We start from the raw sequence: 24,710 nt of genomic DNA, 5'->3' as shown, positions 1-24,710 counted from the left end.
AATAAAACATCTATGTAAACAACACTCGTTAAAAAGCAAAACACTTGTTATGATAAAAAAAAAAACATTTTAAATACACGCCTAAAATATAGTAAAAGACCACATTCATAAGTGACAGTTATCCCTATATCTACATATAAACATGCAACACACAAATCAAACGCATGAACGCATTTTACATCTATTCACCTAATGTTGCCGTTGCAAGAAGCGCAAAGAGGAACGCGAGAGCCAGGTAGAACAGCTTTGTTCAAAACTCCCCTCCCTCGTTTAGGAGCCGATGACACGCCAAATGTTTTGCCACGAGCGGCAGCCCCTACACTGGAACCTGTTGACGGGGGAGGATCACACACCGGACCACGGTTAGCACCAGAAATAGAAGGACTCATTTCAAACGCTGTTTTATGAGTTTGTCTAGTGGTATCCACATTTTCATTAGTAAGATTAGAAGAAAAACTTGGTGTAGTAGGAGTAAAACTCATGGCAGAAGAAGATTTTTTAGAGTTAATAGCAGATGGACGAATTAAAGCTTCGACAGGTTGGTATGAATCAGAAGACAATGAAGCACCTTTTTTTATTTCTATCATTTTAGCTGACTGTATTTGTTCATATTCTTCGAATGTTTTTCTAGTTGTTTGCACCGTCGTGTTACCATATTCAGCAACATTCTGTGTTTCCATCTGTTTCTGTCCATAATTCTGATTCATCATGCTATCTTTTTTTACTGACATATTTCCTTCTTTGTAATTTTCAGATTGGCGTTCAATATTTGAGCGTTGTTCTTCTTTTAATAAAGGATGTTTTGTTTCATTGCTAAGCATGTTTGTTTGAGTTAAATTTTGCTCTTGTTGAAATGTTGAGGGTAGTTGGTGTGAAAAAGGCTGATTTTGATTTAAGTAAGATTGTGGGGCATTGTCTTTTATACGAGGAGCCTGAGCTTTGAAGGTTGGACCCTGGGAAGGTGTTCGAGGCCTTGGCTTTGGAGTTGGTGTACGGCTTCCTTCCCCACCCGAGGGTTGATAAATATGGCTTTCTGGCGCATAATGTTCCACAGTAGCTAAATTCATTTGATAATGTGGTATTATAGGCGCAGGTTTATTTATAAGGCTTGGAGTCGAAGGACGACTTTGAGGTGGTGATCCTCGTGAAATATTTTCATCTGAAACAGGATGAGAAGCCGTAGAAATATGACTATTATTAAATTTTATATTTTTCGTGTCTTGTATAGAAACTTTTGTTTCTGCCAACTTAGGGTGCAAAGGAGAGGGAACCACTAGAGGAGAAGATATATTATGATAATTGTTTGACAATTTATCTTCAGGATTTACTACGGGCATAAATGATTCTTGACAACTATTCGAAACGTGAATAGGTTCAGATGTTTCAGGTTGTTGAAACTGATGAATGGAATTGTAAGTATTAGTATCATTTATTCTAGAGTTCATGTGGTGAAATCCTGAACCAAATTGGGCAGTCGATGAATACATTTCATTTTTATTTAAATGTTCATAGTAACTTTTAGTAGATTTTACTGAAGATATTCCTTGAGTATTTATGCAAGTGGTAATGGCGGAATTCTCTGAATTTGTTGATAAATGTTTAGAGTTAATATGTGACGATTGGGGGTGTGTATATTTACCTACAGGTCTAAATGCAGATACTTGTGAAGATGATTGGAAATTATTGGATGAGTGTTTATTGGAATGAATAGACGTATTGATAGTCTTTTTGTTATCGAGGCGTTGAATATCGGACTGACTTAATACCTGTGTGGAACTGTTTACAATTTCTTTGTTTTCATAATTTGTAGAAAAAAGGTGTGCATTAGTAGATGTAGATAATGCAGTTTCCTTCAAATCGTTCTCATTACCTGTGCAAATATTATTTATACATTTAAATGGTTTTTCTGGAATAGTTGTTAATGCATTTACCATGGGCGACAAGGTTGGACAAGAAATATTTAAACCCGATGCTATGAAAGACATTGGTTCCTGGGATATAGAAATATTACTTTTTTGCTCGCATGTTTGACTAACGGATGTTTCTGATGTTGAGTTATGAGATTTCGTTTCAAAATGTTGAATTTCATTTAAGCATGGATTGGGGTCACTAAAAAGGCATTGCTGAGTTGTTTTAAGTGGCGGATAAGACATTTCCTCATGGGAAGTTTGTAAAAGAGAATTATTTTTAATAGGGTTTGTGATATTAGCGTTATTAATAGAACATTCTGTAGGCTGTATTGCAATTTCATCATTACCTTTTTTTCCATCAAAGTACGTGTTCGATTCTTGTTGGGTTTTGTTTTCTTTAGAATGAATTAAAGTGTTGTTTGTTTCAGTAAAGTTTGTGCTTAAAGGATTTCTTGTGTTTTGAGTATTTGAAAATTGAATGGATTGAGCATCAAATTTATTTCCTTTCCCTTCATCGGCAATGCCTCCTTTTGGTTGCAATATTTCTGTGTTCATGACAGATGACGATGGTTTCAAAATATCATTTTGCTTTAATTCAAAACCTGTAACATCATGCATTAATTTCTGGTCCATGCGTGAAATGCCACCAATGGTTGGAATGAACGTTACTGGGCCAGGGCCTTCTGATTGGTAAAGCACATAGCTTTGTTCTTCAGATGTTGCTTGTTCCGAAAATGATTGGACGGTGCAATTGGATACTTCTTGCATCATTTGAGTCTGTTCACTTTGTACTGATGATTTAGAAAATGAAGACGCTGTGGTAGCAGCTGACGTAGAAGCGGATGAAAATGAAACGGAAGAAGAAAATGCTGTTTCTTGTGATGTTGATATAAATTGGTCACCTGATGAAAGTTGTTCTTTTGCTACTTTAGATTCAGCAGTAGCTTTCGTTGACATACTTTCAGTGGAAACGAAGGTAGTTTCTGCTAAATGTTTATTAGAAACATTTTCTGAAGAGATCGCCAAAGGTGTTTCGTCTTCTGGAGGATTCGGTGGGGGCCACACAATGCTTTTTACATTTTTGGCTGTTAGCGTGTTATCAATAGCAAACGTTAAGAATGGAGGGAGGGAAAAAATAATAAAAATATACATTAGTTATTTTGAAAAATTCTACGTTATTAAAAATAGAAAATAATTCTTACGAAAGCATGACGGTTATTTAATCCAGTTGACTAGGATTCAAAAGTTTTGAACTATAATGGGCATAAGTGAAATTAATTAGAGTGCTGTGCCTGGCATTGGCGTTCCGCGTAGAGCGCATTTACTGTATTTACAACCTGTTTGCTTTATGAAGCTGTGTTGCTGTTATTTATGCTTTCTATTTATATTATTACCTTTAAACATTGAAACAGGTGCCTCTGTCAAAAACAAACCAAATTTAATACACCCAATATTTGCAGTTGCGTTTAAATATAATATTTTAGATTAATTTCCGTATATTTTTTATCTTAGTATAAATGTAAAATAGAATATCATGCAAAAATAAAAATCTAGAGTAAGTAGGTACCTAATAAAATTTTGAAAATTTAAAAAACTAATTAAGTATAAAGGCAATGTGGTCTTCAACAAAATGATTTCTTATAACAGATCTAAATGTACATCCTTAGAACTATAAATTAAAAGTAATAACATAATATAAATTTTAGCAAAACAAACAATAAATCCATTACCCAAATAACTAGGTATAAAAAAATATAATTATGTAAGTACCTACTTGTTTTTTTACTAACTAGACTCAAAATGTGAAAATATTAGGACCATTCAAAATTTTTAGGATCTTCCTAAGATAGATTAGTCAAATATTATCCTTCTTGTTTAGATCATTAATGATCTAAGGCCGCGTTTCCATCTGCAAGAAAACTTCCGCAAGAAATGTCCGGCAGTCTGTCTGACAGCAACTTGCAAGTCTACTTGCAGGTGGAAACGCGGATGGACAGGCGGCCTAAGGTATCGTATCGGTATTATGTGCGCATTTATATACAATACTTCCTCACGGGGCTATTACTATTGTAACATTGGTTTACTATTCGATTATCATAAAATATAAACAATCCAAAAGGAAATAAGTGACGCCACGTTATTAATCTTTTATCTAGGTTGTATTCGATTCACAATTGCACACATAGTAGATACCTACACAATTTAAATTTAAGGTTTTACAAACACAAGTGGTCTGATTTCCTTTCGAGTGCTATAATATGTTGACATAATAATGTAACAAGAATTAAACAGCAAAAGTGACTCTCTTACTCGGTGCGAAGGGAGCAGAGAGGGGTGCGGGGGGCGCGGGCGCGGGCGCCGCGACGGGCCGCGCGGGCGACAGCGGCGCGGAGCGCGGCGACAGGGACGGCGAGTACGCCGAGCCGATCGATGAGCCGAACGGCTTCGGGCCTGACAAGTTGCTCGATGGCTGCAATAGTTTTATATTAGATACCCTCAGTTTATTTATGTTTTCTAAGTTAGATACAATGTCACCACAGAATTTAAATACCTAATATGTCGCGTTATAGTATAATATATTCTGTGGTAATATCAATGTCACAGGTCACTAGTGAACGTTGGTTCTTTTTTCTCTTTCTTAAATGTCAATTCCCGATCCCAGTGGGCAGTGAGGACGGATTCTGCCAAGTGCCAACGGTGGTTCTTGAAAACTAAGTTAATAGCTGGTTCGTTGAAAAACGGATGTAGTACCATTGAGCTATTATAACTAAGTATAGAGGAAACGCCACAAACAAAATCTGTGCTGCAAGCGCGGCGGCGCGGGGCGGCTTATGAGTCATAGATTGCGATGTCATCGACTCACCGCTATAGAGGCGAAACTTTGTAAATATTTTGCCTATTACTTATCAATTAAAGACAATCAATGTAACAAAAAAAATATTATTAACGTAATAAATAAATTATTAATAAACTTATCAATTGAAAACTTTTCAATTAAAACCAATCAATGTAACAAAAATAAAATTTATACATAGGTAATTTATTTTCATCTTTCATGATTTAACCTTTTTTTCATATAATATCCACAGTACAATCTTTTCTAAATGTGTAAAATTATTATTTTCCACTATAAAAATTTACGTCATCTAATATTAATCTAAACATCTTTTACCCAATTCCGTTTCTTAAATTTTTAGTCTATGACAAATGACGCAAAATGGCGCCCGCCAAAAATTTTGCTCGAACCATTGAGATAATACTATTATGGAGCAGACACCACGAACAAAATCTGTGCGCCAAGATGGCGGCGCGGGGCGCGCGAATGACGGCTAGACAGTCATAGATTATGCGATGTCACTGACTCACCGCTATAGAGGCGACACTTTGTTTCTTTCTGTCTATTTTATTGGGTGCCACTCCTTACATGCACGTTGACTTGAAATTTTCTTTGTACTTACTTAATATTTATTTTAGATATAAACTGACTTTACTACGCGGGGCTAACAATATCTGGCATATAATATAGGATGAGGAGGTTCAGTCAGGGCTATGGGAAGTTTCATTCCTTACAAATTGAGCCTTTTTTAGAAAAAAATAAAAGCCGTGTAAAAATTGTGTTTATTTATATTTAGTTCATCATCCTCAGAACATGTTCCCGGCTCAGAAATTGCTTGTATTGTTCCAGTACTATTGTAGCACACCTTCGGCTAAAATAAATATAATAATAATAATGTTAGTGATGGCTAAAATAATATTTTATTTGTTATACAAATCCGTAAAATTTTATTATTATTACTAACATCAATACAAGGAACAGCAGACTTCTTTAGAATACGCCTTCCCGCTTTTGTGGTATATTTATCCTCATCGCGAAAATGCAATGAACAGACGCAAGTTCTATCGGATGGTAACCAGGTTTCTTCACTGCGGTTGTTTTGGACAAATTTTACCCATTTTTCCCTTTCTTCACGGCCCAGACATGGAAACCTTGAATAGAAAAAATATTAATCTCTGAACTAGCGGTCCGCCCCGGCTTCGCCCGTGGTACATATTTCGCAATAAAAAGTAGCCTATGTTTTTTCTCAGGGTCTAAAGATTGTCTGTGCCAAATTTCATCAAAATCGGTCCAATAGTTTATGAGCCTATTTATTACAATCAAACAAACAAACAAAGTTTTCCTCTTTATAATATTAGTGCAGATAAATAAATAATAATTCAATTATACGTTCAAGTCAGTAGCTTATACAATATCAATTAAAATTGATTAAAATCAATTAACAAAAAAAAAATTGGTGATTAAGTAATTGATTTTCATATTTCATGATTTCACCTTTTTTCAATTAACAACCAGTCTATGCTTTTCTAAATATGTAAAATTATTATTTTATACTATAAAAATATACGCCAGCAAATATTACTAACAACACTTATTTCATGCCCAATGTCATATCTTAAATTTTTAATCTATGACAAATGACGCAAAATGTCGCCCGCCAAAAATTTTGTTCTAACTAAGTTTTAAAAATTATTATCTAGTTACTTACTGATTGAAAAGTTATTCCTTTGCACTTTTCCGTATTATTTGTATTATTTGTGCAATATCGTAACACACACGTAGGCATATTTGATGCGTTTCACTTTAAAACAAATAAAAAATGAGCGTGACGTTCGCGCCAATGAGCGAGCAAGCGACTGAGTGCAGTTACGCCACATGACGTATGTTGAGTGGAACATAAGTGGTGTAGGCGGTATCGACTCCATATTAATATTATCTCAATGGCTCGAACCAAGTTTTAAAAATGATTATCTGATTAATTACCGATGAAAAGTTATTTCTTTGCACTTTGCCGCATTACTTGAATTATTAGTGCAATATTGCAACACACTCGAGGGCATATTTGATGAGTTTCTTGGTTTTTTGCTTTAAAACAAACAACACATGAACGCGACCATCGCGCTAAAGCGACTGGGTGCAGTGAGGCCATTTGACCTATGTTGAGCGGAACATAAGTGATGTAGGCGGTGTCTTCTCCATACGTAGTAATAGTATCTCAATGTGTACCTAGTACTGAATAATTATGTTACGTAGCATTCTTGAGAATGACTATGTTATTGCATTTTGTGTATTTTGTAAATTGTATATCAAGCAATACCTTGGTTTTATAATTGTAACAATACGATTCTGTTTACATTGAATTAAAGTTATGATATACATAAAATAATCAAATAATATACCATTGGGCGTTGTTAACAAACAATAATTACAATAAAATTACTAGAGACGAAAACAATAGAAAGGCACTTCTAATATATGAAATAATTTACAAAATAATTTAATTAAAAATAAAAGAATAAAATTTTACTTAACTGTAAACATAGTAACTTTGAATCACCGACACTTGTTTACATGACTTGTCCACTGAGTGTGTATCCTCTAGTGGTTTAATAGGTACTAATCCATCAATTACCAATAATAGATATTATTTTGATTACTACATCAAGGTCAAATATAACATTCCCGAACTGCAATGCTATGTGTGTGCCAAAACGTCGCCACTGGTTCGCGAACACATGGAGTAGGTATTTATTAGTTACTAATTTTATATTATGATCTAAACAAATAAAGATAAAAATAGCACAACTACATTTAACCTTGGGGTAAAATGAGCGAATGCCTAATAATAGAAAAATATTTTTATCTAGTTGAAAGCAATTTTAAATAACTCACGCTAAATAATGACGAAGAACCATTGGTGTAATTTCCAGTTGACAACGGAGGAAGGGGCGTTGTGTATGTGTTTGTCGGAATGCGACCACCACTGCAAATAAAATACATATGAAAGAACGGCAATTTTGCAAATCTATCAAACTAGCTTGAACTAGCCAATAAACTTTTAGCAAAGTATAACCTTTTCTTTAACGTAAAATGCTTAGATATTGGGATTATGTGCTCTTAATATCCATATTCATTAAGGGTTATAATAAAAACAACGATTAAACAAATACTTACGGTGGCACAGTAACTGGCTCCATGTTCGCGGCTGGTGGGTTCTGGCGAGCCACTAGCTTGGCGTGGATGTCGCAGTACAGTTTACCATTTATGTTGTAGTAGCCCTGGTTCTTGAGGGACGTACCACAAGTGGAACACTTGAAACACTCCACATGCAAGTTCTTGTCCTTTATACGTACGAAGACACCACTGTTGAATTAAACACATTAATATAGTACGATATTCATGAAATATTTTAAATTATAGTGGAGAACGTGAGTCAAAAATATATGTACTTAATGAAAAAGTTTTAAAACCTAATATTTAAATGCGTGGACGGTGGATTCATATTCATATGGGTACGAACAAAATATTCTTCTAGCGCATCTAATATGCTACTAAAACTAAAACTATTTAAAATGCAAGAATAGCTTTATAAGCGATCCATTTTAAATGGTTCTCGTCAAGTTAACGTGATATTTCGCTAAACAATTACAACTAAAACAGTAACCTTGCATAACTATGATTATTACATAACATTTCATGCTGCTCATGTATATGATACGTGCTTCAATCTACAAGGCGAGTTACGCATCGTCTACACGGTGCAGCCTATTGACACCATGCCAAGTGCACATACTACATTATATTACTACTTATAACTATGAATACATGCCCAACAAACAATTATGCGTTGGTTGCAGGCTATTTTAATGTTTAAGGTACTACTATTGATTTATAATGGATTCAGTTATAACTAAAGGTGGTTCAGTACACTTATTAAATAAGTTCAGCTCTTCAAGTTGCATTACAACTGTAAATAACGAATCACAATTTCCTTAGTAGTTAGTGTAGTATCAGTGGCTGCGTATATACTTAAGACGTTAAAGCTTGTTTCTGCTTACAACGTTAAAACCTGTTGAAAGATCTTCATTAACTCTCTTTAACTCTTATTGCTACAAATCTGCTATAACGGAGTTGCTTTTAGATCATAAGACTTTATTTCAACTTCAGTAACGTTAGCGGTTCTGCAAGGGAGTTAATTAAGAGTGTAGTAACACCAAACTCTACATACGTTGTATAACCCTTATATACAGTTTACGCCTGTTATACTAAAGGCAATCATAGGTTAAATAGTTACAGTGGTTTTGTACGATCCTTATATAAAAGGTTTTGGTGTAAGATAAATTACTTGTAACTCTGTAAAAACACCATTAAATGTTTCGAACGCTTAAAGAGTTTATGCATAACCTAACCTCAAATTCTGAAAACATTTATCGAACTGAGCTCGTGACAATATTTTTGTGTATCTTTTGTGTTTGTGAATGTATGAACTGTAAGCTGAGCATTTTCTTTAAAATGAAACCTGCGCCTGGGGTGACTTGAAGATTAGGGGTTTCATTACTTTGTAAGGAACCCTAATCCAAACATGTATAAATAAAGCTAAAATCAGTATTTTAGTCTCCACAGCAGGTAAATGTCTTCGATAAGTGTATAATTCCTCTCTTATATCAACCCAAGACCGTATAATACTCTTTACCACCGGCGTTGTAGTTCATCAAGTGTCATAATTGATTTAAGGGAAGACTGTAACTTTAAGAAAAAATCGCCATTTTGATTACTTTCTGGAAACATAACCTAAAAATTTATTGGTACAAAATCACTTTCTTATAACGATATATTTACATTTTCCTAATTATTTTACTTAGTTTTATGTATATAATCACTAATAAAACCTAGCAACACTTGAAAATGACGTTTAAAACTATTTTAGGTTATTTGCATTTTCAAATGTTATCCTTTTATTCCTCTAATTCATAATTTTTTGAGGGCGCGTTAAAATTGAGATGAGAAACACGATACACTATCACAGTAAACTGGCAAGCGCACTAATAATTAACTCAAAAATACTTTAAATCCACATCATACATTTTGTGATGATAATATTGCAATGTCGGCATACTGTCGGCAGATAAACGAAGCACTCATTTGGACAAATAATAACTTAATAAATTAATAGAATTCTTTTTAAAGCTTTTACAATCTGATTTTGACACAGAAAACTTTTCAAATGACTTATAAGGTATCAACGTACCGGTCTTAGTTCTAACTAACACCACTATAGATATGTTATATAACTCTAGGTTTCAACTTAACTCCATTCTAAAGGCGCTATAAAGTTTCAAACTAAAATTGACGTTCTTGTAACACCTCTTACACACTTCAACTAAAGGCTTTGTAGAACCACTATATAGGGCTTCATACAGGCTTAGCCTGCAAAATTTTGTGCCAAAATCGAGGGTATAAAGGTGTTATTACACTCTATAACTCTCTTATAAGAAATACGCTACCTCTTAAATATCTAAGTAGAACCGAAATACATGTCTAATAAAGCTTGTCTTAACGCATAATTGTTTGTTGGGTGAGAATTGACGACATGAGTTATTGAAATGATGTATCATTTGTGTACACATATATGCGAGTTATGATTATAAAATATGATAATGAGCAATTAACGATAATCTACCATTAGATATCGTGACGATACATGAGTAAGGTGATCGAGTTATTTCGGTCCACGGCATCTTTAGCGTAGTTCCACGTAGTTCATTCCACGGAACGGAAAGAGGCCGCCATATACCAACATATATTACAATAATGCCTTTGATACAAAGATTTTTGTATTCATAAATATTATTACATTATTCGAGTATTAAATATCGAGTATTTAATAAACGTTAATTATTAGACTAACGCTCTGTGTATAAAAGGCACGACTACGGTACCACATTTAAACTAATGCACAGTTCGACACGGGCGCAAAAACGTCAGGCATTCCGAGCTCATCTTACACTATCTGGGCGTTACACTCGGAGCAGTACGGCGGGTCGTGGACGGCGGGCAGATCGTCGGGGAGCGGTTGCGGGTGCGCCGGTGCTCCCAGGGCTATCCGGCCGTCCGGCAACACTCGGTGGCAGCCGACGGGGATGCTGGGCCGGTGCGGCGGCTCGGGCGCCAGGCGCGCGGGCACGGCGCTGGGCCGCACGGCGCGGGCCGGGGGCCGAGCCACGCCGCCCGGTGCCACGGCACGCGTCACGCTTGCACGTGAATAAAACGTGTTGGACGCCTCTGCTGATCCCCCAATTACTATTAAAAACACTTGTATGCCGTCGAAAGTCTCTCAAGAATTTCTCTCTTGATGCGGAAAGATAGAAGTCGATAAACGGGACGACTTAAATAAGGCGGGTTAGTAAATATTGCATTAATTACCATTTTTATTACCTTTTTTACAATAGCTGGAATCAATCGAACCACTCAATCGCACGATTATCGCGCCAATCGAGCGATTAACAACGACCGAAGTCGAAAAAACAAAAATATTTTTAAAGATTTTGACAGGATGCCGAAAAGAGCCCTAGAGCTGGAATGCATAGAAACGTTTGCGACCGTGTCGAACGATGACCGTTCGACTCACGTTATGAGGCGTTCGCAATCCTCACAAATGTTCTGTCCGACCGGCAGGCCGCCCGTGTTGTTGAGCGGCGCGTCGGGCTTGGTGACGGGCGCGGTGACGTGCCGCAGACCGCTCACTGGCGCGGGCGTCGTCGGAGCGGACGGCGCTTCAGCTTTATATCAATTTTGATTCTTATTAATCATTGCCAATTCGTATAGGAACTATATCTACTCACTCAAATAAATAAATTATTCCCCAATTTTTCAATGAAAATAATTTAATTTATTAATATATAATTTAATTTATTTATCTTGGAGATCATTTTAATCTTATTAAAGTTATACAGGGTGTCCCAAAAAGTAGTGATGAACGGAAGCTGGGAGGTAGAAGACCAAGAGGGCTATCCGAATCACCCCCATGTGTGTTATGCGATTTTTCGTATTTTCGGAGTTATGACGTTTTTTTCAATTTTTCATCTATCGCCGAGTACGATGAGATTTTTATTTATGGTGACGTGAATTATTGCGCTAGATGCTTGATTTTTTTTGTGTGCTAAGCTGAAAGATAGGCCAATTCAGTATAGTAACATTTACTATCGTTAGATCTTCGAATGGAATAAAAAAAAGAATTAAATGCCAAGAAAGATAAAATTACCCAGTATGTTCATAACTTCAAGGGCCCATAAAAAATAAAATCACATAAAAAAGGTTTTCCATTTGGCTTTTAAAAACTTGCTCTATCGATCAGGTAGCTACCCTAAAAATTTCATTTTATTATTCTGAAGGCTTCAATCGAAAAATTGAAATCTAAATGTGGTAACTGCAAAATTTTTATTAACATGATGATCATTAAAACCAATAAATAGGTGTTTAATTACCAGAATTTTTTTAAAATAGCCCCGCTGTTGCTCAATGCAAGTGCGATATCACCGTAAAAAGTTGTCTTTTAAATGTCTGAATGCTCTTTTATCATTTTTAATGGTTTCTTCTGCTACTATGAATTTCCGGGTTATTTCGTCCAAATTGTGGCATTCTCTCAAGTAGCCGAGGTCTTTTTAGTATCCCCATTGAAACAAATCAATGGGGTTTAGGTCGAGGGACCGTGGAGGCCAGGCTTTAAAGCAGGCGTCACCGGCGCATGCGCAGGCTGCAACGACCAATCCATCTTTCAGGGTATTTTTGCCCTTTAGCCTGGGCTCCACGGTCTCCGGACATAAACCCTATTGAATTTTTTCCGTGGGGATACTACAAAGACGAGAGACTGCCACAATTTGGACGAAATAACCCGGAAATTCATAGTAGCAGAAGAAACCATTAAAAATGATAAAAGAGCATTCAGACATTTAAGAGACAACTTTTTACGGTGATGTCGCACTTGCATTGAGCAACAGCGGGGCTATTTTAAAAAAATTCTGGTAATTAAACACCTATTTCTTGGTTTTAATGATCATCATGTTAATAAAAATTTTGCAGTAACCACATTTAGATTTCAATTTTTCCATTGAAGCCTTCAGAATAATAAAATGAAATTTTTAGGGTAGCTACCTGATCGATAGAGCAAGTTTTTAAAAGCCAAATGGAAAACCTTTTTTATGTGAATTTATTTTTTTATGGGCCCTTGAAGTTATGAACATACTGGGTAATTTTATCTTTCTTGGCATTTAATTCTTTTTATTATTCCATTCGAAGATCTAACGATAGTAAATGTTACCATACTGAATTGGCCTATCTTTCAGCTTAGCACACAAAAAAAATCAAGCATCTAGCGCAATAATTCACGTCACCATAAATAAAAATCTCATCGTACTCGGCGATCGATGAAAAATTGAAAAAAATTTAATAACTCCGAAAATACGAAAAATCGTATAACACACATGGGGGTGATTCGGATAGCCCTCTAAGTCCTCTACCTCCCAGCTTCAGTATATCACTACTTTTTGGGACACCCTGTATACATAGAGGACTGAATAACCGCGTATAAGTGTGGTATACTTATACCAACTTTTAGAAGTAAGTAGATTTTAAAAATAATTACCGATCCCCCTTTGTTTTTGATTGCTTTCACTTTATATGCATATTCATTCATTCATATGACAGTCGCAATCCAAGCAAATAGTATGCATATCCTTCTACTTCTACCAAGGAATTCCACACAGGAATTCCATATATCTTTGGTAAACTTACTTTCAATTATTTTCGACTTTATTTATGTTATTGCCATTTTACCTGGTTCAGGGTCGTTTTGTTCTTCTTGCAGAACTTTGAATACAGCGCTTTTCTCGGCATCATAGGTTTTCTCGTTTTTCTTGAAGTTGACTCTGTTATGATTAAAAATCAGATTATGTGTGGATCAGATATAATTTTATACATTCTATCAAACTTTATTATTTCTGTAATTTATTTATGGACGAAGCACTTACCCGAGTACGCCTCCAGCCAAAACTTCAGTTTGAGCAGATAGAGTTTCGGCAATGGTTTTGTCACTGTACATGTTGACAGGCGTATTGTATTGCTTGTTCACGATGCCTTTTACGGAGTCAGTGCCGTTCATCTTAAAAAGAAATAATATGTTATAAATCAAAGCTTTCGTGAGTTTCTAGACAGGCACGTAAATAGAAGCAATCTATTATCATGCATCAGGGAAAACCGTGACATATTACAAATCTACAGGTCCCACATATATTTTCTAAATATATTTTCAGCGAATTTATCGTTGGTCATCTTTCATTAAAAATCTATGAAATATAAAAATAGAAAACTTATTGTTTGTAGCACCTATATTATACCTGAATCTATTGACGAATTATAACGTAACCTACAGTGGCAGAAATCTGATTCTCTCTTGATCTGAGAGGTAGGTTCTCATAAAACGCGGACAAAATCTAACTTTAGATGGCTTATAATAACTAATGATTATGATGAAAATGATGATAATGACAATAACTTATACTTACGTAACCAAAAGGTTTGGCGACGTTGTTGTGTCCAGAACCAAAAGCGCGGGAAGTCTGTTGGTTTGCTTTGAGTGATGTGTTGGTGACGGGCGTCGGGTTGGCGCCCAGCGGTCGAGTGCCCGGCCTCGGCAGACTGCCCGTCGGAGTCACTGATGGCTTCCAGGTGCCACCACCGCTGCAATGTTACAGGCAAATCTATATTACTTATCCTCACTAAATTCGAAAGTGTGTTTGTTTGTTTGTCTTTTTTTGGTGCGCGGTACAATTTTATCACTTATGTTATGATTTTTGTTTCTGGATAATTAAGAAAATAATGAAAAATATAACTATAATGAAAGATCAAAGATGACAAGAATAATCACTACATAGTATAAAACAAAGTCGCATTCCCTGTCCCTATGTCCCTATGTCCCTATGTCCCTTTGTACGCTTAAATCTTTGAAACTACGCAACGGATTTTGATGCGGTTTTTTTTAATAGATAGAGTGTTTCAAGAGGAAGGTTTATATGTATAATAACATCCATTAAATAGTGGAGAAGTACTGTTATTTTTGAGGTTTCTAATGTGATGTCGTAAAAAATTACATTTTTTCCGCTTACATTGCAAACGCAGGCTGAACCCTACGAGTTTTATCAAAATAATGTACTAAGTATTATACACATTGAAAAGGTCTATAGAAAAGTCCGCGATGGTATATGTCTATCTCTTATGGATAACCCACAATAACTTTTTTTTGTCATTTACTTTTTACGACAAATAATGGCTAATTTTCGATGCGATTTTAACCAATACAGCATTAATCCTTAACCAATTAAATACCTTCAATACATTGTTCATTTAATATAGATCTATATGGGCCTGTACACCGTATGATTTAAGTGAATATTTTCGAAGATATTACAGATTTAAAAATTGCGGGACGTAGCATTTGCGGCGGTACCGGCCGGCCGCCCGGCTATATACCTATTTTATACCCGTGTGCGAAGACGGAGCGGGCCGCTATTTTTTTATATACAACGTTCACAGTTTTCCTGTAGTTTATTTAGTATCAGCATTGCACCCGTGCGAAGCCGGGGCGGGTCGCTAGTGATTAATATAATAATTCAAAAATCAAACGATGCTATTTTAGTTAACGCTACAATATCAATTTTGTAGAGCACCATATCTTCTAAACCTATTTATAACTTAGGTAATAGTAAGACAATGTTTTTTGCAAGTCTTCCATTACGCAAGTGGCTTGCATAATGAAGATAAGCAGCTGGCTACCATATAAGTAGCATTCAAGTCAATAAACAAGAATGCATCTTGAATGTCAATATCGTTATTTAATGCAATGCGGCGGAAGCTGGGCGCCGCCTTCAGAAGGTTGGAACAACCGCAATTACCTTTTTTATGCCGACATTGAAATATATTGTTTCTAATCATCATAACTTCTTATTAAAATTAATCTTCTATGTACCTAATTTGCATGATTATTTAAATTACATCCAAATGCCGTTGAATTGAATTAACTGTTTTTGTAATTATTCTTTTTATGCTGCCAATACCTGCATCGCGGAATCGAAATATGTCGTGGTCGCAATTTATCTAAGCGTGGCCACTCATAATAGTTACCTAAAGTTATTGTACAAACAGTTAGCCTCTGCCCATTGGACGTCACAAAAGCTTTACCTACCGTTGTACAGTGAGTTCCAGCATGGGGCCAGCTGCTCTGATTGCGTCCTGGGCTTCCTGATGACGCAGAGCGTATACTTCAGTGTTGTTCACACGAATCAGTGCATCGCCAGCCTGCAGCCCTGCGCGTTCAGCTGCGCTACCACCGTTAACCTGAAAGAATAATAAGTTATTTTAGAATAGCAATAATAGTCATATTAGATGTTACAGTCTTGGAGGCTGCAGATTATGTGACATCTGTAGATACTTTAAAGATGCTTGTTATAAAATATTACCTATCTTAAGTACCTAAGAATGTAATTAGCTAAGAAACCTAAGAACTTAATTATAACTTAATACTTAGATTTAAGTATAACTTAATCATGTTTTGTTTCGTGGTCGTCATCGTGTTTTGTTTCACCCTACGTAGGTCTCACTAGGTCAGTCAAGTTTAGGTAAGTGTTATACTTATTTATTGTGATAACCACACTCTACCTAGACCTAAAATAAACGAAGTCAAGGTTCAATACCTTGGTAGGTTTTGAATATCTCAAGACTAACACCTAAATATACATTATCTAAATGTTTAATGGATGTAGTTTAACCGTATAATAACTAAACGAGGACAAACTTCTTTTGATATGGTCCTTAACATTGAACGTTACTTATATAAACATACCATATGGTAGATAGCAGCAAAAGCTGGCTTATCAAACTAAATTAATTAAAACACAACAAATACAATATGATAAAATATATACTAGTCATTTCTAATCTTTACGCAATATCAATGAATACAAAATGAGTGTAATTTCATTAACCAATAAATCCTTATTTATGAATTACCTAGTCTGAAGTCTCAATGTTTAATGTTTATATATAATTTATATATGATTCTAATTTAAATAATTTTGTATTTTTTTTTCTGTTATCATCACTTTTTATTTATTTTAAATTATTTATTCACATAAAATATATTTAGAGAGCATAGAATGAATTCAAGCCAACTACTAAAAACAACCTACGAAATACCACCATGAACGGTCATAATTATGGATGTTTTATTGGTCATATGAACATCCATTTAGAAAAAAAAAGTCTTTGTCCCCGAGTTTAAAGCTTTTTTGACAGAACTAACAATATTATTTCATTTATTTTTTCTATGTAACGAGAATTGATATGTGACATTTTAAAGGTAGGTAAAAGTCCTAAAGTGGTCCCTCGACCGCCGCAGCTGCTTTTCAAATACATGGAATTCTTTGCGTTTTTATAGCGTTTAAAAAGTTCTCAAAATATATTTATTATTTTTACTGTCGCGGTGCGCATTATCCATAACTACTATTTATATAACAAACAGCTGATATTGTTTACTTTATCCATTTGTAAATAAACCAATAAGCAAATGGAATCGTTTCCAATAAGAATAACAAGTTCACCGCATATACATAATAATTTACTGCATTTACTACGGTATAGGAAGGTATTAAAAAGTATGAGCTCAGAATATTACGAAGGTTCGCGTAATCGCTTAAAAAATTAAATCGCCTTGGTTTAATAACGAAGTCTAGGGTACGTGGACCGGTTATATTCTAGGCTAAACAAGTATTTTTTGCAAGAATGCAATGAAGTCTGGAATGTGGGGAGGGCGCGGAAGGAAACGCCAGTGACGTCACGAGAACCAGCCAACCGTCTGCTCTTCATTGCACGTGTGTTCATTTTTAAAAGTACCCATAATATTCTATTCAAACAAAACCATCTAAGCCAGCAGATTTAAATATGCAGCTAAAATATTAATAAGTATTAAACGTATAATAGCTATTGTTAAATTGTTAAATACCCGCATTAATCCACTGCAGTTTTATAACGGGTTAGGAAAAAAGTTAAAAATTTTAACATCAATGTTTTAACAATTTGTCATTTTAAGTTTTATGCTATCAAGGTTAGACGTTAAGTGAAGCTTTACACCGAGAAAGTCCTCGAAGGATCGTTATATTTTTTAAATACATAATTATTACTTATTATTTCCGTAGGATAACCTAAATTAAGATTTAAGTTGATGTATCTTTATAACTGTTTAAACTTTAAAGCAACATTTATTTAAGCACACGAGACAATTCAAAATAATGCACACTCACTTTAAAACCGTTAAACACAGAATACAGTTTTGGCGAACTCGTAAATAGGTAATGATTGACATGTATTGTACCTACAACAATACAGGTTATCGTTGAACTAAAGCCTGGCTGTCTATATGTCATACTTTTATTCGAAACCCCACCCAAGTATCAGGTGCAAGTAAAAATTTTAAATAACCCAAGTTTTTCCAGCCATTGATATTGACCCTGTACTTTAATTTTGTCAAAGACTACTGAGTTAAATATACAGAGAGTTTGAATTAACTCTTATGGATGAAATTATGAGTAAAATATTTGGAATATGTTTATTAATAAACTAATAAACCACATCACCAAATATTTTACTCATACTTTATATATACATAACAGCTATAACACTTAAAAGTAATAAGTTTCATAAACTAAATTCCTAGTCTCGTGCATCAAAACAAAAACAAAAGCATAATGAATTTAACACATAAATGCAAAAAGTTCAGTCTGTTGTACAAATCATGATTCTCAAATTAATTCATTTAAGAGTCATTCTAATGACCTAGAGAAGCGAATCAATGTTCTCGGACGCGCGAGCTTTGACTCATCGATCGTGATGCAGATAACAATTTACGTTTCATAAATAATTAATTGCTGCCATTTTACCACGGTTTTAAATAAGTTTGTCCTTCCATTGTTAATCAATTTACATCTTCAATCATTCGTTACCCTACTTGTGATAATAACCATCTTCATAATGGATTGAGAGTTACCTAAGTTTAATTTAAATTCTCATATAAAGTGTCGCGTTTCATGTGTTATTCTATGGCAATGCCCTTAGTGGCTCTGAGCACGCGCATGCCATATATGGCAGCAGAAATACAAGAACTGGAGATTAATGCAGTCCCGCCCGCCGTGCGAGGTCATACCATATTATTATATTATTTTCTTTATTGTTTATTTCTTACAAAATATAACGCCTGACTCCTGAGCACACGCGTTGCCTTATTTAGCCTAGGTATGACCAGTAACAATAACACAGCTGTAGCCTGTAAGAACTAAAGTTAGGTCATTGTCATTTCGTGTAATAACTAATAAAAAACTATTAAATAAAAATTTACCAAGCTTTCATAAAATAATAGTTATAACTTATCATAATCATAATCATAATACTATTATAAAGGCGAAAGTTTGTAAGTATGGATGTATGGATGTTTGTAACTCTTTCACGTAAAAACTACTGAACCGATTACAATGAAATTTAGCACACATATAGAGGGTAACTTGGATTAACACATAGGATAGGTTTTATCCCGGAAATCCCACGGGAACGGGAACTACGCGGGTTTTCCTTTGAAAACGCGGGCGAAGCCGCGGGCGGAAATCTAGTAAGTAAAATTTTTAAAACATTTCCAAATTTCTTTATGGTCAAGAAATTTCCTAAAAAATATTAAGATGCAAATTGTAAACCTTGAATCTTTAATCTAAATTGTTATTCTATTCATGGGCATTTAAATAACCATTGCAGAAATGCTATTTACAAATAGGTAAGTATTTAAATGTTTATAGGATATTACCTAATATTTTATGTGTAAAATATAAATAGATATGTCAGCATATTCGTTTAACAACACATAAAGAAAAATAAAAGAACTCCACATTAGATGACTTTATAGTTTATACCTTATACAATTTCCTGAGGCCATCTTCCGACTTCAAAACCTTTTTAAAATAATGTGGTTTAAGATTAATGCAACCGTAAAATATTTCCTGTTAGTCAATCGGTAATAAGGAAATAACAACAAAATTAATGCTTAAGTAGATACCTAGTCCTTTTCGTTTAGTTTGTTTTAAAATGGCCAAGAAAAATTATTTACCATTCCACTAAAGTAAAATAGAAAAGGCTATGATATCTAAACCTTCGATGATTAAAAAAACAAATGAAAATACCAATGGCGATAATCCACAGAACGCTGTCGCCGCACGGTGTTCTAATTTCAAAACAAATCCCTGCCAGTACGTGACTCAGATTGTGTTCGAAGTCCGAATCTACAAAACCCGACCAGTTATGCAACAAAACTCTCCAACTCTAGGCTTACCATAACGAAATAATTATAAACAGTAAAATTGTTAGCTCACACATCCTAGTTTTAGTGTATACGTAGTATATTATTATTAGTATGTGGTTTTAGTCTCTGATGAAATCATTTAATTTCTTTGTACTGAATGATACATACATATTTGGAGCAATTTTACCCATTTATGGTGTTGTTTTGCTATGAATGTGGTCTTTTCATATTATATCATTATTTTACTCAAAATATTTATATTGTCAGATCGTATAGGAGCTACCAACGTTGACAAGAGAGCATTTTAGTATAGTTGGTTCTTTGATATACTGTTCCTCTTGCTATTTCGGTTAGAGTCCGGGCTGTCTGGCTGGTCGCAGTGGTTGCGTTTATTAGTGCGCATCTTATCTGCACAGGAAAATATCCTTAATTTAAAGTCATTTTTTAATGCGTAATTTTTAATCTTTTGCCTTTAGATAGATCCATGAGACATAATTTTTTTATTGCAAGACGTTTTTTTCGTTGTTAAATAGGTGCCAGACGCAATTTTTTATTTCAAAATCATTAAAATGTCATCGAAATAAGTGAAATTCCATCAAAATGATTCCGCTTAAAAGGTAAGTAATAATAGCTAGCTACCAAGAGTTAGCGAAGTGTTCATCCAATTATCTAATATGTCATTACTCATTAGTCATTCTCCAGAACCATTACAAAACCAAAAAAAATCATATCGTATGCACTTAAGTGTGTATTGTTTTGCATCCTGTAAGGTGATTCGACGTCAGCCGCAAAACCAGGACCAAATACGAAAATGTTATTAAAAGCTAACAATAAATCACTAACAGTTACAACGAAAAGTTAACACACTACTACTATAAAATTAAATAATGTGTTTAAATAAATTATACAATATGTCCTCGAAATCCTTAAGCATAATTTTTGTAGAGCTTTTCGTATATTTTTCCATACAATCAACGGAAAACAAATAATTTTAAGGAGTTTGTGTTTGTGTTGTGTTTGTTTTATTTACAAGAGAAAGTAAAATACAACGGATAGGTAGCACAGGAATGCATCGCGGTGCTAAACCTGCTTCGATTAAAGGACCTGTCCCGACGTCTAGGAGGATAGGATAAACTAGCAATTTTCCTTATGACTTAACAACTACTCTCGATTTCCTTCATTTTAAATAGAGAAACACGTTTTATTGCTCCATATACGTTAATAATAAATATAATTAATTTCTATGTAGGTCGTAGGACATTTGTCTATCAGGGAAGGTAGAACCAGGAATAGTGAAACAATTTTTTTCATGCAATTACATTCTGCCGATAGGTACAAATTATACTTATGCAAAGAAATTCACATAATCAATGTTTGAATTGTGACTTGGACAAGATTAAATCTTAATCCTTACTCTATTTTTTGCAGCAGACACCCACGCATCTATCCAAGCCATTCATCAGAGATAAAAACGAACACGTTACCAACCGCTCCATTTAGTACACTTATAACATTAAATAAACAAAGCGGTTTCGTTATGATTAGGCACAACCATGCAGATCCGGGAATTAACAGTTCATTGAACTGTCAGAAAGGATAAAATATCCCATCAATGCTTAATGTGAGTATAAGTAACAAGGCATGCGAAAGTACCGCTACTTCGGATCATCATCATTACTTTTAAATAGTTTAACATTCTTAACATCGCGATCGATGTCAGTGTGGTTCTCGAGAATTTGGTTCCGATAAGTAACATAATGATATATTATAATTTACAATATGTACACGACGAGTACAATAAACCAACATATGACGCTCATTTATAATGTTTTGTATGCCACACAAAAAATCTAAAGAGAGTATTTGTAGAGTGTCTTAACACATTCAAATATATGCTAATTTGAACACGTTCATATTTGTTATGTGCGCTGTTAAATTAATGGAGATGTTGTCATTTAAAAATAATAAATCACTTCTTTATTCAATCAATGTTAAGTGTGTATAGATCCGAACGGTAATAGATTTTTCTGAATAGAATACTTCTAAGTGTGGGAGTGGGAAGTCAGATATACGATCACAGAGTAATTTATTTTCTTTCTCATATCAAACAGAATACAGAATCTTACTGGAATCTTGAAAAAGTTCCATGGAACATATCCATTGTTCATGCATGAATATTTAAATTGTTTTATTTTCTCGAGTAGCTTGTATGTTGGGTATATATGAACTTAACTGTACAAGTACTTTAACATGTAAACGACCTGGCTCTTAGTAATTTGCTCATCCTCTTAAATATTCGCTGAATCTGCAAGCACGTTATTCGGTGCACCTTTCTCCATTTTTAAAGAATTTATTGCGCTACCTACCAGATGTCAGTTTTATTTTTAGTAGATTGTTTATAAGATGTTCACTGGGTTGTATTGCTTCCTCTTTAAAATAGTTTTCTAGAGAAACTTTCCTTCAACCTTCATTTTACTCTGATGTATCTAGTGTCTGATGAATACTGTAAAACTTTAGGTACCTACTTTTTTTTTATTCAAGAAAATTTAATTTCAATAAAATTTCACGACTACTTTAAGCAGTAACTAGGCAAATGAGCGAGAATAAATAATTTTGCCATATTATATCAGGCATTCCTATTATTAATTCCAATTCATGGAAGTTTACCTATTCCTTATGTAAAAAAAACAACATTGAATTATGCCAATTCTGGATTATTATTGATATACTGTTACGATTAAAATAACGTTTAGAATAAGCTTAAGTATAGCTCAGGGATCACGTACCAACAAATCAAGGTGCAAGAATTTTTGAAAATCTGTCCTGTAGTTCGTGAGTATAGCGTGTCCAAGCAAACAAACTCAGTTCACTCTTCAGCTTTACATTATAGAGCCATAGAGGTATACATAGTACCTATAGGTTGATTTATATTTTATGCAACAACTATACACGGGCTCTCTGAACTGCAGCGAACACAAACATTTATCTTAATAATATTAATCGACATACTCTCAATCAACGCCGTGTTCGCAGTTCTTACTTCTTATATAAACCTGTATCCTGTATGATCAGTCGTTACTCGCTAACTGCGCCAAATAGGCCGTTATTCATGAATTAAGATGGAAGATTAATAATTTATTGCGTGTTATGCAAGGCTGACAGAACGAATTCAATAAAGTTCTCATCTATTTATCACATCGGTTCATAATTAATTTTAGCTGAATCAATGATTTTTATTTTTTAGTATCTGTTGAAAATTGTGACTGAATTTGCATGTGGAAATTTAAAATGTAAACTTTGATTGATGATAATCACCTATAGTTATTACTGTAGTAGTTAAATGCAAAGATTTAAAACAATTAATATTAAAAATTCTAGATATAACAACCTTGCCTTGATTTAGTACAAGTGATGCAACAACATCAACGAGGTCACCTAACAGTTAATGAGTGGTAAAAGCTCCTTTGGATAACTAATCACCCACTTAAATAGTAACTGGAAGTTGATAAAACGTGACAAATGTTTAAACAAAACGGTTTCTATCACATAAAAAACACAATACTCAATAGATAGTGTGCTATCGCTTGTAACGGATTTTAGGCACCCACATAAGTTAAATAAAATAAGTCTCTTTTGGGAAAAATCTAAACCGTGGCTAAGCTATGAATATAAAATTAAAGAACTAAACTTGGAACTTAGTTACGTCGGTAGAATCGTATATTAATTTTCCTTCTTTTATCTGTATAATTGAATTATTTTCAATTATGAGTAATGTGTTTATTGTAAATGCATAACGTTTAGTTCCAAGAAATACTGTGGTGTTTCTTTTGATATAACACATTAAACCTAATATGAGGTGTCTGCTTTTATGTCGTCTCGACGCTTCGATCGGTCGATAGCCGCGTGTGGGCGAATGAATACACATTAGCAGAGTTACTTTGGAAATTACTATCATTATACATTTATAAATTATGCAAAACAACTATTGTAAATGCTAGATATTCTTGTAGTTGCCTCTACATTGAAACTAAGAATAACCTGATTCACCTTCATCTTTATTCAATTTGCTCTTATGAAAATAATGTGAATTGTTTAGTTTACCTTTTGTACGACGAGAGGCGTTCCGAAGTCCTTGCCGCCTTGCAGCCTGAAGCCAAGTGGCTGCTGATCGGACTTGTTCAAACGCACAGATATTAACTGTGCCATCTGAAAGCATAACATTTCATAAATATTTATGTATGTATTTAAATTTTTAAATATTTTACCATTTCACCCTTACATCGAATTTAAAAATAAAATCTCTCGGAATCGATGCGAATTTTTAAATGGTTTAATGCTGTAATGTAAGTTAAGACTTAAGACCCATTTAGATGCAAAGAAAATTTACAAAACAATAGAAAACCGTTTTTTAAATTTCCCCTTCATGATAATGTAATAAACCTTACATTAACGTGTCCGGACGTTCATGGAGGATGCAGCCTTGTAAAATTCTTATATTGTATACGCAACTACGCCAAGATAAAAAATATATTATAATATTGCTGGCGTGCTTGGCATTTGATTGACCTAATTGAAG

General features: G+C 34.4%; 1 protein-coding gene and 1 long non-coding RNA gene across 7 annotated transcripts in view; both read right to left on the bottom strand.

Annotated features, from left to right (window-relative positions):
• The window catches only part of Zasp52 (Z band alternatively spliced PDZ-motif protein 52), a 40,429-nt gene that overhangs the window by 2,939 nt on the left and 12,780 nt on the right, over positions 1–24,710 (bottom strand). The window contains exons 2-12 of one of the 6 annotated variants that reach the window (XM_089700971.1): positions 24,236–24,340; positions 15,983–16,134; positions 14,307–14,481; positions 13,773–13,903; positions 13,579–13,670; positions 10,752–11,028; positions 7,921–8,109; positions 7,639–7,729; positions 4,221–4,380; positions 3,305–3,328; positions 190–328 (exon numbers count right to left, since the gene is read on the bottom strand). In XM_089700971.1, coding sequence (XP_089557097.1) covers positions 190–328; positions 3,305–3,328; positions 4,221–4,380; positions 7,639–7,729; positions 7,921–8,109; positions 10,752–11,028; positions 13,579–13,670; positions 13,773–13,903; positions 14,307–14,481; positions 15,983–16,134; positions 24,236–24,340 — 1,535 coding nt within the window. The other 5 variants (XM_089700972.1, XM_089700973.1, XM_089700969.1 and 2 more) reach the window with 5 other exon arrangements.
• Positions 5,512–7,093, bottom strand: LOC149484729 (uncharacterized). The gene is made up of 2 exons (XR_016316297.1): positions 6,455–7,093; positions 5,512–5,897 (listed from the first exon to the last, which is right to left on the bottom strand). It is a non-coding gene; the product is annotated as an uncharacterized LOC149484729 (long non-coding RNA).

Source organism: Colias philodice, chromosome 11 (genome assembly GCF_061535455.1).
Source record: "Colias philodice isolate Cphi_HAF_F1 chromosome 11, ilColPhil1 Martin Lab GWU primary, whole genome shotgun sequence".
Taxonomy (NCBI): domain Eukaryota; kingdom Metazoa; phylum Arthropoda; class Insecta; order Lepidoptera; family Pieridae; genus Colias; species Colias philodice.
Note: the sequence above shows the minus strand (reverse complement) of the source record. Positions and strands in the feature narration are given on the sequence as shown.